The 14623-nt window shown below is 41.7% G+C and overlaps 1 protein-coding gene across 4 annotated transcripts in view; it reads right to left on the bottom strand.

Annotated features, from left to right (window-relative positions):
- Positions 1-14623, bottom strand: part of Galnt7 (polypeptide N-acetylgalactosaminyltransferase 7) — a 131746-nt gene that overhangs the window by 14498 nt on the left and 102625 nt on the right. For 3 of the 4 annotated variants that reach the window (XM_021169630.2, XM_085843950.1, XM_085843949.1), the window contains exons 4-7: positions 5582-5712; positions 5237-5316; positions 2986-3168; positions 483-600 (exon numbers count right to left, since the gene is read on the bottom strand). In XM_021169630.2, the coding sequence (XP_021025289.1) occupies positions 483-600; positions 2986-3168; positions 5237-5316; positions 5582-5712 (512 nt within the window). Of the gene's footprint in view, positions 1-482; positions 601-2985; positions 3169-3308; positions 3492-5236; positions 5317-5581; positions 5713-14623 lie in introns of all 4 variants that reach the window. The other variant, XM_021169631.2, reaches the window with a different exon arrangement.

Raw genomic sequence — 14623 nt, 5'->3', positions numbered from 1 at the left:
ACAAGTACCACCTCCCCCGACCCCCAACTAGCTGGCCTTGGTGTCTCACACCCTTAATCTCAGCACTCAGGAGGCAGAGGCAGGCAGACCTCTAAGTTTGACTGTAGTCAGCCTGGTCTACAAAGAGGGTTCTAGATCAGTCAGGACTACATAGAGAAACCTTGTCTTTAAAACCAACCAACTAACTAACTAAACCAACCAACCAACCAACCAACCAACCAACCAAATTAGCTTTATTTGAAAGTGAGAAAAGTTGGGTACCCCATAGTAAACAAGAGGCAGGGGATAGTGGCACATGCCTTTAGTCCCAGCACTTAGGAGTCAAAGGGAAATGGATCTTGGTGAGTTCAAAGACAGCCTGGTCTACATAGAGAAGTCCAGGACAGCCAGTGTGGCAGAGAGAGCAGGTCCCCCTCCCCCAAGTAAACAAACAACCCCCCCAAACTAGTTAGAAAAGAACATTTGTTTGAGTGAAATGTTACCTTGTATGAGATTTCAAAGTTTTCACCACCCCAGATCTGGAGACCAGGATCATAGAGACCCAGTTCGAAGAAGAAGTCCCTCTCAATGGCAAATAATCCACCTGCCATAGCTGGAGACCTAAGGAAGGACACAGCATGTGATGACTGTTAAAGACAAAGCCCTCGCACCCCGTCACCAACAGACAGACAGCTTTTGGGAACACAGTGTAAGGATGCACAGAAGAGGCGAGACTGATGGCCAAACATTAAGAAACTGTAAAACCTTCACAAAAGAACCTGCTCAATCCCTGGGCGAATTTACCAAAACTTCTGAAGTAGGTCTTTAGACTCCTGCTTTAGACTTCGCCACTAGAGGGCACCTTGGTTCTTTTGTTGATTTAAACAAGTCTGACATTAAGATAAAATTTTCTCTTTCTCTCCCAAAACACAGAACCATGCGGACATTGTCTGCTGACTTCTCCCTCAGTGATTTGTGAGTCATTCTGGGATGAATGAAACTATACATCAGGGAAGGAGTCTGTCATTTTTAAATTTTATAGCTCAAGGCCTTGCCAGATAATGGTGTGAACCACTGTTGAACAGTCTGGTTCATTCAGAGTTTGCAGTCGGGAGGAGCACAGGAGCGACCTAAGGATCAGGACACGGGGCATCAGCTTGTACTCCAGGAGGAGGTGGGGGTGCAAAAGGGTGCCCCGTGGGCTTGCTTGTACAGATCTTAGGTCTGGTACATTTTAGGAGAAGGAGAAAAAACAGTCTATAACATTTTAGGGTCAAGTCACCCCCACTATTGAACAAATGATAGCAGAATAATGTCACTGTATTCTAGGCATTCCTTCTTAGCATTAAGCAATGATTAATGCACTATGATTTGAGCTGTAGGAACTGGATATGGTTAGGATTCTGTATTCCTTGTTCACACTAATGTCCGTCTATTAGTGGGTCCCACTGGTTCCACCTTGAAAAGGTGTGTGTGTGTGTGTCATTTGTGTACCACTCACTATAGTATAAACTCCCTGGGAACATATTTAGTTATTTATATTTTGAAAAGGCCATCTCTCCCCTAAAATAGTGACCGGTGCTTAGTAAACAGTCGACAACCCCATGTCGAGCAGACAGTGAGTCAGGTTCATATTTTTTAGGACCGATGGAAAGTCCCATCAAGAAAGAGTTGTGCTTGTTTGCCCTTTCTTCTTAAAATGCACTGCTTAAGTCACTAAGCCTGTACATTCTGGTTATACTTCCCAGACAGATTTGCTTAGCTGCCCTTGAACATTATTTCATTACGTTTGCGCTCTTCAAACATATCCCACTCACCCCAGTCCGTACTCGGAAGGGTGGCTGTAACATCCCCCCAAGGAAGCTGATTAAAGGGACCTCCTCAACTTCCCCTAAGCTTACTTCTAAAATATGCCTTCTTACAGAACTGCGGGACAAACCAAGGTTGGCATCTTTGTCTTCTAGGTGGCATGTGAGCCCAAAACCGGTCAGCAGCAGGTTCCTGGACTATTCTGAACCTTAAGATTTTGAATGACAATTTGGAAGACGCCCAGGAAAAGCTTGGTAATTTCCTCATGTTTGCCATTCAGTGTCTTGATCACAACATGCCCAAATCCACAACACGGAAGCACTGCTCCAAATGAGTTCTGACATTCTGAGCACCGTGACTGGGACAGAGAGACTGGAAGCAGGACCACGGGAGAGGAACAGACAATAGACAGACAGACAGACAGACAGACAGACAGACAGACAGACAGACAGACAGGAAACACATTATGGACATGGGCTACATGTCCACACATTTCATTTGGGGGCCACTTTTTTCTTTTTGAAAGCCTGTAAAATGTTTCAATTAGAAGATCAAAAGGAGATCATGAAGTCGATCATTCTGTTTGAAGAGCCACAAGCCAACATGGGGATGGAGCTTTCTGTTAATCAAGCAATCTTTTGAGAACCAAGCAACAAAGGATTCTATGCAACGTTTTCTAATGTGGGTTTTTTGTATTCATCACATTTAACTGATACAAAATTAGTATCAGAGATTTAGCATACAAAACAAAGGGAAGAACTCAACAATCTCTTGCTGGTGTGTCCTTCCCCGTAGAATGCTGCACCCAAGACTCCAAGGGGGCCACTTGCAAGTCTGGAGCTGTCCACAGTTTACGTGGTTTGAATGTACAGAATACACTCTGTCGTTTGGTCTCCTAGGCCAGCAGGAAAGGTTGTTTCTTCCTTTCCTGCTTAGGCTTTGTTGATAAGAACAGGTTACTGTTTTCCGAATGAAAGAGTCCGATTCACAGATTCACATTAGTGGAGCTTGCGTTTTGGGTGAAAGCTGTTCTAGGAGCCAATGTGAATTCATCAAAGCACCTGCAAGGAGTAAAAGCTCTGTCGGGATCTGAGAGGACAGCTCCAGTTCTTACAGGGAGGTTTCAGCAAGGCGAGAGGGTTAATAGGTTAGCAGCAACCAGAGAAAGGGGAGGTAGGTAAGCGACTTAGTGATTACCGATACGGCTCAGTTTTTGTCTTTCTCAGTCTCTTCTCTCGAGAGGTCAGAGGCACCCGTTTCCAGAGCATACTCCAGTCCCATGCTCCTCTGGCATACCCATCTTCATCACCACCCCCTTGGGGTATAATTTCATATGTGTTGCCGCTTATGACATCTATAATCGGCACAGTGCAAATGGTTCTGTGTTGTGTTGATGATGCAGCAAGATCAAATGGAAACATATGTATGGACCCACATAGTTACACGAGTTCATAGGGAAGGAAAAAAAAGAGGACTTAGGTAAACATTCAACATAAAAAAAGTAAAGTAATACTCTTTACCGATAAGGCTCAGTTTTATGCTTTCTTTTGGCCTTTTCCTTGTGGCTTAGTGGGATACGTTTCCATAGCATACTCCAGTCCCAGGCCCCTCTGGCAAAACCATCTTCATCCCCACCTTGCTGTGGTTCAATGGAATAATCATTCCCGTCTATGTAATCTATTAGAGGCACAGTACATGTAGCTCTGAAACATTTACAGAAAATGAAAACGCATTTAAGAACCCCAAACTGACTAGGTCACCACGCCTAGCTACACGAGCTCCGCCTGTCTTGGTCACATTCTGTATTAGGAAAACGATTGTCTAATGGGGGCAGAGAGTAAAATAAGGTCTCGGTACAGCCAAGCCTGTGTTAGCGGAAGGGCAGAATGGAAGGGATCGTATCCTAGCTATCCAAACAAGAGCCACGCCACAGAGATTATTAGAAGCTTCCTCCTTGTAACTGCGGCGTTAGCGGCAGCTATCCTGTACTCATTCTGTATCGTTTACAAGAGCTCTCTCCCTGTTGCTTTCTCTCTGTGTCCCCTATTAAAAAAAAAAGTGTGTGTATGCACTTCCTCTGACAGCATGTTCTTAACAGTTTCTTCCAGCTCTTTGTTCCTTTCTGATCCTTTGGGAGGAGTTATTATGAACACATCTTTCCTGCTTTTATTTAATTTTCTTCCTTCCTTTAAAACAAGCCACTTGAACAAAACTAAAATCTCAGGTTCTGTGTTGTGTTTAACTTAAAAAAAAAAGCAAGCAAGAAAGAAGCTTCAGGATCTACTGAGGAATTTAAGGAATGAACCAAGAATGTGAAGGATTAAAAAACAAAAATACTTGCTTCGCATTTGGGTTTAGTAAAGTGCTGGCACTGAATAACCAGCTGGGTGCTAAGCTGCCTTCACAATGACCTTGGTGTCTGCTCATCATATCAGAAGGGACAGAGACTAGGCTTCTCAAAATGGAGATCACAGCTTACTTCTCTCCTGAACAGAAACTCACAGGAGGGCCACGGTGTGACACACGAGCTTCCCACGGAAACCTGGAAAGCCCCTTTCTTGCTGCTGGGTAGACTGCCTCATTGCCCTGGAGACAGTGACCTGGCTACCTGGTCAGGTATCCTTCCTCTTGTCACGTGCTTTTCACAATTTAAAATAAATGTTGAAATGTAAAAATGCCCAGAAATTGGTCTGCCAGTTCGTTAAATACTGGATTTGTGGCACATGTATTTTCCTAAGCCTTAGTGCCGTTTTTTAAGTATGGCTGATCATGTCTACCTGGCAGGGCTGCTGTGGGAGGAAGCCAGACGGCATGTGACGGTGTTTATCATGGGCCTTCCTTCACCTTAAAACTGATGACAAAGACTCCCAAGTTCTTCATCTGGCCCATGCCATCCGACACAAGAATAGACTGCCTTTGCCTAGATTCTGAAATAGTCAGGATTCTGGGGAGGAAGCAAAAGCTTTTGGAGCGAGGGACTGATGGTGTTTCTGTAAACCTAATGGTCATCTTTCCATGGCACAGCTGTCTATTCCTCAACCCTGAAGTTTCCATAGGAACCCAGAGACTTGACCCGAGGAAAAGTTGGCCCTTTACCATCTAATGTAATCATTTCAAAGCTGTGAGAAACCCAACGGCTTAATGACAAGTCTTCAGAGCATTTATCCAGTTTAGAAGAGACAATTAATGTCAAAGTCTCAACAGAAGAGGGAGACAGCTCTGCAAGGGGACACCTAGCTTCTTCCCAATACAGGCTGGCTACATTTGGGTCAGCCCAAAGCATCCACCTAGCTCCACCCGGGAAATGAACAGTACAAGGAAAACACTTCTCACACAACATCTGGCAAACTAGATGGAATGGGGTCACAGAGGGAAATAGTGTTTGTCCGTCTAGGACGAGGTTTTACTTTTCAACTAGGAAAGAAAAAAAAAAGCAAGGTGACGTTACCTGTCCTTAGATATGGGGGCTACAAGTGGTGCATACCAGTTAACTGCCACCTCACAGTGGGCATCAAGGTATATCAAAACCTTAAAAAAGAGAGGCAGGGTGAAAAAACACTCCTCACATATGGCACAGCAAACATCACACACATTGTAAAGTTAGATGCTAATACAAGTTAGCACTTTCGTCAGTCTTGACATATAAGTTATCCGTTCAAACCAACATTCTCATTTCAATAAAAACAACAACAACAACAACAACAAAGAAAAATTCCAAACTGTATCTGGACCCTTCTGTTACCAAAATGTTAGTGCTGACTCTGTACCCAGTGTACTAGTGCATACTTCCCACCTGTCCAAGTTTAGCCTTCTGCGCGCCGATGCTCCGAGCTTGAATCAAACCCTCTCTTCTCTCATTTCGAAATACCTTCACGAGGCCATTCCATAGCTTTATATACTCATCTAGTTTCTCTTTTAAGTGTTCTGTGAATTAAAAAAAATTCAACCAACATTATAGACTTTTACATAGAAACATTTTTTTCCTCTCAAGAAACAAAGATTGGACCACATTTCCTTGCTATTGTAAAAACCAGCAGCAGTAAAGAGCTGTGCTGTGCCGTCACTAATTGTACATGGGTCAGACCTACAGTGGGGTCATGAAGATGGAATGTAGGGTGGAGGTGCCCATCAGCTGTAGACCATGTGTGAGAAGCAGTTCCCAGGGCTGGGTTTGGTCCTCTGCTGTCACACCAAAGAAAGAAGGAAGGCAAAATGTGTTTCAAGTTAATTTTAAGCTTAATGTATCTATGGGGGATTGGGTAGCATAAAAAAAAACATTACCAAGCATCCCTGTGAACATTAAATAAACATTAAAAGTTTAAAATGTCAGGTTTAAAAAATTAAAAAGAAAAAATTATAATATTTTGCAGTTGAAAAAAGTTCAGGATTTCTGAAGATACGCAGTCTACTGATAAGGCCATGCCATTTCCCTGGAAGGTAATGGACTGCTCAAAATTTTGTTTCTGGGCCATCTTTTTCCAACCATAATAGATACAGAAAATCACTGTCTTGCTGAGATCAAGTGGATCCATCCAAGTTGGCCCATAGCAATCAAAAGATACATTTTGTCTGTAGCTTAGCAATACACGTATGTGTATAATTAAATTATAATCATTATAATTACATATGCATCCATGTTTGTGACTTAGTAGAGGGAATTCTATGTTGTGAAAACCAGGCACAATTGGCAAAGTTTGCACCTTGGCTTCTCACTGTAAAATAACAGCTTTTGTTTATCATTGTGAGCCCAGGAAATTGGCTCACCAGCTAGAATAAGCTCCCGTATCCTGCTGAGACACTTCCTGAGGACACAGAAATTGTCCTAAAATTGTTAAAATTTTGGCTCATCAGTACAAACCACCAAAAAAAAAATTTGCTGTATCTAGCTGAGAGCCAGCTGCACAATGGGTGTGTTGGACCATATATTTAATAGTTTGCTTGTTTTAGGAGGCTTTTTAATGTGTTTGTTTTGAGATAGAATGTCATATAGCCAAGGCTGGCCTCAAATTCATTATGTAGCTGAGGCTGGACCTGGACTCTTAAGAAATTGTTTTAAAATTGTATGTGTATGGTGTTTACTTTGCATGTATGTCTGTGCACCACTGGTGTGCCTGGTACATGGAGGAGGCCAGAGATAGCACCATATCCCTTAGGACTGGAGTTACAAACGGTTGTGGTTGTGAGCTGTGTGGGTGCTGGGGATCAAATTGTGGAGCCAGTCTCTTAACCTCTCTTCAGCTCTCAGACTTGGGTCTTTGATCCTGTCCCTCGACCTATAAAGCACTAATATTAGAGGTGTGCATAACCGCATCAAGGAGTTTATCACCAACAAAAATACCCATTTATATAGGTTTTCAGAATTAAGACACACACTAAGACACACACACACACACACACACACTAAGACACACACACACCATATTTTGGCACCAACTTTAAAAGAGTAGTACAAATACAATTTCAAGTTTAACTGTATTTTCCTGCTAAAATGTTTGGTGACTTTTCCCTTTCAAAATAGGTTGTTTCTTTCTTTTTAAATGTAAGTCCTCTCCTCTTTTCTTTTTTCCCCAAAGCATGCTTCAGCCCTTTGCCATTATTCTCTAACATCTTTCTGATCCCATTGAGGCTGTCCTTGGGACATGTTACTTCAGCCCAAACCTGAAAGACACCCTAATGTACAGAAGGGAGTGACCTATTTTTCCAGTTTAGACTCTCAGTCAAGACAAATGGCTTCTCTGTGACCTCACACTGCGGTAAACCGAATTTAGGGCTCAAACATACCCTTGCCACTTTCTAGGTAAATCTTGCCTTCTTACAGCCCACATTTGTCAGGCTGGGTTTTTGACTGTTGGTGGTGCTGGCTTGTCTGGAAAGGTCATGGGTCACTTGGGAGCAAAGCCGTCTCTCTTGTCCATCTCTGGGGAGCCTGTACACAGCTGGGGCTGCTGTGAGTCCATCAGCCGAGAAGCAGAGACTGCTGGGAACAAGATGCAGCGGGACAGAGAAAACCTTGGCTGCTGCGGACCTCGAAGGTGGGATGGAGAAAACCTCGGCTGCTGCGGACCACTAAGGTGGGACCCGGAAAACCCTTGTATGCTACAGACCCTAAGGAGGACCAAGGAGGTCCTTGGCTCCTGCAGAGCTTTTAGGTGGGACCGAGCAAACAATTGGTTGCTGCAGACTTTAAGGTAGACCCTGACAAACCCTGGCTGCTGCAGACCTCTAAGCACCCGGGGCTGTTCACCTGAGGCCACGTTGGTCTCAGATGAAGATGCACAAAAGTTGGGAGGAGCCAGCTCTATGTAAAGGCCCCAAACTTTGCTAAGAGATAATGTGTTCATTACCAGAAGCCTAAAGTTTATGGAGAATAGTTGGGTCCTTTAAGAGGTTTTATGTTTTGTCTCTAAAAAAGAAAACTAACTTCAAGGTTTAATTTTCTAAATCTATTGAGGCAAAGTGCAAGCCAAATTTTACTTGAGCCTTATTAAGCAAATGCTACAATTTTTCTGAAGCTAGTAGCAACAGATCTTAGTGTTGTCTTGAAATTAGAAAACACTAATTACAGGCCTTCTGGACTTGTGTTCCAGGGGAATCAAAACGTTTCCGTCTACTGTGGGGTATGTAGATCCAGCCTGAGTGTGAGACTTGGAGCCACAGAGATCTGTAGTATGAGAAGCTCAGACAGACAGACAGAGGAAGTCAGAGGCACAAACAGACCAAGCCTCAGTTCTATTCCTTTTTGGGGGCCAAAAAGCTATTTTCAGATGGTAAAATACCTATTCTTTTTATAACGATGATTTAAAATATTAATAATAAAGTGCCTACCATCAGTACCAACACAGGCAAGTTTAGAAAGTAGTTTTGTAGATCTGGATTTTTTTTTCATACACTTAAAAATTACTGGAGGTAGTGTCAACAGTATCGCTCGAAGGCATATTTTCTTTTCTTATTTATTACTTTATGTGTATGAGTGTTTGCTTGTCTGCACTTGAGTGCACGGCATGTGTCCTGTGTTCCTGGAGGCCAGAGGAGTGTGTAGGCTCAACTGCGACTGGAGTTACAGATGCTGGTGAGCCATCACATGGGAATAAAACCCCAGTCCTCTGCAAGAGCAGCTGGTGCTCTTAGCCACTGAGCCACCTCTCCAGCCTGCTCAAGTCTATTTTCTTTTTTTTTTTTTTTAAATTTTTAATATTTTTGTTACATATTTTCCTCAATTACATTTCCAATGCTATCCCAAAAGTCCCCAATAGCGCCCCCCACTTCCCTACCCACCCATTCCCATTCTTTTGGCCCTGGCATTCCCCTATATTGGGGCATATAAAGTTTGCAAGTCCAATGGGCCTCTCTTTCCATTGATGGCCGACTAGGCCATCGTTCGATACATATGCAGCTAGAGACAAGAGCTCCGGGGTTCTGGTTAGTACATCATGTTGTTCCAACAATAGGGTTGCAGATCCCTTTAGCTCCTTGGGTACTTTCTCTAGCTTCTGCATTGGGAGCCCTGTGATACATCCAATAGCTGTCTGTGAACATCCACTCCTGTGTTTGCTAGGCCCCGGCATCGTCTCACAAGAGACAGCTATATTTGGGTCCTTTCAGCAAGATCTTGCTAGTGTATGCAATGGTGTCAGCGTTTAGAAGCTGATTATGGGATGGATCCCTGGATACGGCAGTCTCTAAATGGTCCATCCTTTCATCACAGCTACGAACTTTGTCTCTGTAACTCCTTCCCTGGGTGTTTTGTTCCCAATTCTAAGAAGGGGCACAGTGTCCACACTTTGGTATTCATTCTTCTTGAGTTTCATGCGTTTAGCAAATTGTATCTTATATCTTGGGTATCCTAAGTTTTGGGCTAATATCCACTTATCAGTGAATACATATTGTGTGAGTTCTTTTGTGATTGTGTTACCTCACTCAAGATGATGCCCTCCAGGTCCATCCATTTGGCTAGGAATTTCATAAATTCATTCTTTTTAATAGCTGAGTAGTACTCCATTGTGTAAATGTACCATAATTTCTGTATCCATTCCTCTGTTGAGGGACGTCTGGGTTCTTTCCAGCATCTGGCTATTATAAATAGGGCTGCTATGAACATAGTGGAGCATGTGTCCTTTTTACCGGTTGGGACATCTTCTGGATATATGCCCAGGAGAGGTATTGCTGGATCCTCCGGTAGTACTATGTCCAATTTTCTGAGGAACCGCCAGACTGATTTCCAGAGTGGTTGTACAAGCTTGCAATCCCACCAACAATGGAGGAGTGTTCCTCTTTCTCCACATCCTCGCCAGCATCTGCTGTCACCTGAATTTTTGATCTTAGCCATTCTGACTGGTGTGAGGTGGAATCTCAGGGTTGTTTTGATTTGCATTTCCCTGATGATTAAGGATGTTGAACATTTTTTCAGGTGCTTCTCTGCCATTCGGTATTCCTCAGGTGAGAATTCTTTGTTCAGTTCTGAGCCCCATTTTTTTAATGGGGTTATTTGACTTTCTGGAGTCCACCTTCTTGAGTTCTTTATATATATTGGATATTAGTCCCTTATCTGATTTAGGATAGGTGAAGATCCTTTCCCAATCTGTTGGTGGTTTTTTTGTCTTATTGATGGTTTTAGCCTTGCAGAAGCTTTGCAGTTTCATGAGGTCCCACTTGTCAATTCTCGATCTTACAGCACAAGCCATTACTGTTCTATTCAGGAATTTTCCCCCTGTGCCCATATCTTCAAGGCTTTTCCCCACTTTCTCCTCTATAAGTTTCAGTGTCTCTGGTTTTATGTGAAGTTCCTTGATCCACTTAGACTTGACCTTAGTACAAGGAGATAGGAATGGATCGATTCGCATTTTTCTACATGTTAACAACCAGTTGTGCCAGCACCATTTGTTGAAAATGCTGTCTTTCTTCCACTGGATGTTTTGAGCTCCCTTGTCGAAGATCAAGTGACCGTAGGTGTGTGGGTTCATTTCTGGGTCTTCAATTCTATTCCATTGGTCTATTTGTCTGTCACTATACCAGTACCATGCAGTTTTTTATCACAATTGCTCTGTAGTAGAGCTTTAGGTCCGACATGGAGATTCCACCAGAGGTTCTTTTATCCTTGAGAAGAGTTTTTGCTATCCTAGGTTTTTTGTTATTCCAGATGAATTTGCAGATTGCACTTTCTAATTCGTTGAAGAATTGATTTGGAATTTTGATGGGGATTGCATTGAATCTGTAGATTGCTTTTGGCAAGATAGCCATTTTTACAATGTTGATCCTGCCAATCCATGAGCATGGGAGATCTTTCCATCTTCTGAGATCTTCTAGAATTTCTTTCTTCAGAGACTTGAAGTTTTTATTATACAGATCTTTCACTTCCTTAGTTAGAGTCACGCCAAGATATTTAATATTATTTGTGACTATTGAGAAAGGTGTTGTTTCCCTAATTTCTTTCTCAGCCTGTTTATTCTTTGTGTAGAGAAAGGCCATTGATTTGTTTGAGTTAATTTTATATCCAGCTACTTCACCGAAGCTGTTTATCAGGCTTAGGAGTTCTCTGGTGGAATTTTTAGGGTCACTTATATATACTATCATATCATCTGCAAAGAGTGATATTTTGACTTCATCTTTTCCAATTTGTATCCCTTTGATCTCCTTTTGTTGTCCAATTGCTCTGGCTAGGACTTCAAGTAAAATGTTGAATAGGTATGGAGAAAGTGGACAGCCTTGTCTAGTCCCTGATTTGAGAGGGATTGCTTCAAGCTTCTCACCATTTACTTTGATGTTGGCTACTGGTTTGCTGTAGATTGCTTTTATCATGTTTAGGTATGGGCCTTGAATTCCTGATCTTTCCAAGACTTTTATCATGAATGGGTGTTGGATCTTGTCAAATGCTTTTTCCGCATCTAACGAGATGACCACGTGGTTTTTGTCTTTGAGTTTGTTTATATACTGGATTACGTTGATGGATTTCCGTATATTGAACCATCCCTGCATCCCTGGGATGAAACCTACTTGGTCAGGATGGATGATTGTTTTGATGTGTTCTTGGATTCGGTTAGCAAGAACTTTATTGAGGATTTTTGCATCAATATTCATAAGGGATATTGGTCTGAAGTTTTCTATCTTTGTTGGGTCTTTTTGTGGTTTAGGTATCAGAGTAATTGTGGCTTCATAGAATGATTTGGGTAGAGTACCTTCTGTTTCTATTTTGTGGAATAGTTTGTGAAGAACTGGGATTAGATCTTCTTTGAAGGTCTGATAGAACTCTGCACTAAACCCATCTGGTCCTGGGCTTTTTTTACTTGGGAGACTATTAATGACTGCTTCTATTTCTTTGGGGGATATAGGGCTGTTTAGATCATTAACCTGATCTTGATTCAACTTTGGTACCTGGTATCTGTCTAGGAACTTCTCCATTTCATCCAGGTGCTCCAGTTTTGTTGAGTATAGCCTTTGGTAGAAGGATCTGATGGTGTTTTGGATGTCTTCAGGATCTGTTGTTATGTCTCCTTTTTCATTTCTGATTTTGTTAATTAGGATGCTTTCCCTGTGCCCTCTAGTGAGTCTGGCTAAGGGTTTATCTATCTTGTTGATTTTCTCAAAGAACCAGCTCCTTGATTGGTTGATTCTTTGAATAGTTTTTCTTGTTTCCACTTGGTTGATTTCGCCCCTGAGTTTGATTATTTCCTGCCGTCTACTCCTCTTGGGTGAATTTGCTTCCTTTTGTTCTAGTGCTTTTAGGTATGTTGTCAAGCTGCTAATGTGTGCTCTCTCTAGTTTCCTTTTGGAGGCACTCAGAGCTATGAGTTTTCCTCTTAGAAATGCTTTCATTGCGTCCCATAAGTTTGGGTATGTTGTGGCTTCATTTTCATTGAACTCTAAAAAGTCCTTAATTTCTTTCTTTATTCCTTCCTTGACCAAGGTATCATTGAGAAGAGTGTTGTTCAGTTTCCACGTGAAGGTTGGCTTTCTATTATTTATTTTGTTATTGAAGATCAGCCTTAGTCCATGGTGATCTGATAGGATGCATGGGACAATTTCAATATTTTTGTATCTGTTGAGGCCTGTTTTGTGACCAATTATGTGGTCAATTTTGGAGAAGGTACCATGAGGTGCTGAGAAGAAGGTATATCCTTTTGTTTTAGGATAGAATGTTCTGTAGATATCTGCCAGATCCATTTGATTCATAATTTCTCTTAGTTTCTCTGTGTCCCTGTTTAGTTTCTGTTTCCATGATCTGTCCATTGGTGAAAGTGGTGTGTTGAAGTCTCCCACTATTATTGTATGAGGTGCAATGTGTGCTTTGAGATTTACTAAAGTTTCTTTAATGAATGTGGCTGCCTTTGTATTTGGAGCATAGATATTCAGGATTGATAGTTCCTCTTGGAGGATTTTACCTTTGATGAGTATGAAGTGTCCCTCCCTGTCTTTTTTAATGACTTTGGGTTGGAAGTCAATCTTATCAGATATTAGAATGGCTACTCCAGCTTGTTTCTTCATACCATTTGCTTGGAAAATTGTTTTCCAGCCTTTCATTCTGAGGTAGTGTCTATCTTTTTCTCTGAGATGAGTTTCCTGTAAGCAGCAAAATGTTGGGTCTTGTTTGTGTAGCCAGTTTGTTAGTCTATGTCTTTTTATCGGGGAGTTGAGTCCATTGATATTAAGAGATATTAAGGAAAAGTCATTGTTGTTTCCTGTTATTTTTGTTGTTAAAGTTGGCATTCTGTTCTTGTGGCTGTCTTCTTTTAGGTTTGTTGAGGGATTACCTTCTTGTTGTTTCTAGGGCGTGGTTCCTGTCCTTGTATTGGTTTTTTTCTGTTATTATCCTTTGAAGGGCTGGATTCGTGGAGAGATAATGTGTGAATTTGGTTTTGTCGTGGAATACTTTGGTTTCTCCATCTATGTTAATTGAGAGTTTGGCTGGGTATAGTAGCCTGGGCTGGAATTTGTGTTCTTTTAGTGTCTGTATAACATCCGTCCAGGATCTTCTGGCTTTCATAGTCTCTGGTGAAAAATCTGGTGTAATTCTGATAGGCTTGCCTTTATATGTTACTTGGCCTTTTTCTCTTACTGCTTTTAGTATTCTATCTTTATTTAGAGCATTTGTTGTTCTGATTATTATGTGTCGGGAGGTATTTCTTTTCTGGTCCAGTCTATTTGTAGTTCTGTAGGCTTCTTGTATGTTTATGGGCATCTCTTTCTTTAGATTTGGGAAGTTTTCTTCTATAATTTTGTTGAAGATGTTTGCTGGTCCTTTGAGTTGAAAATCTTCATTCTCATCCACTCCTATTATTCGTAGGTTTGGTCTTCTCATTGTGTCCTGTATTTCTTGGATGTTTTGAGTTAGGATCTTTTTGCATTTTACATTTTCCTTGATTGTTGTGCCGATGTTCTCTATGGAATCTTCTGCACCTGAGATTCTCTCTTCCATCTCTTGTATTCTGTTGCTGATACTCGTATCTATGGTTCCAGATTTCTTTCCTAGGGTTTCTATCTCCAGTGTTGCCTCATTTTGGGTTTTCTTTATTGTGTCTACTTCCCTTTTTAGGTCTAGTATGATTTTGTTCATTTCCATCATCTGTTTGGATGTGTTTTCCTGTTTTTCTGTAAGGACTTCTACCCGTTTGATTATGTTATCCTGTTTTTCTTTAAGGATTTGTAACTCTTTAGCAGTGTTCTCCTGTAATTCTTTAAGAGATTTTTGTGCTTCCTCTTTAATGTCTTCTACCTGTTTACCAGTGTTCCTTTGTATTTCTTTAAGTGTGTTATTAAAGTCCTTCTTGAAGTCCTCTACCATCATCATGAGATATGCTTTTAGATCCGTGTCTAGCTTTTCCGGTGTGTTGGGGTGCCCTGG

This window comes from Mus caroli, unplaced genomic scaffold (assembly GCF_978045245.1).
Source record: "Mus caroli unplaced genomic scaffold, Mus_caroli_1 scaffold_10, whole genome shotgun sequence".
Lineage (NCBI taxonomy): Eukaryota > Metazoa > Chordata > Mammalia > Rodentia > Muridae > Mus > Mus caroli.
The sequence above is the reverse complement of the archived record's forward strand: the minus strand, read 5'-3'. Positions and strand labels throughout refer to the sequence as shown.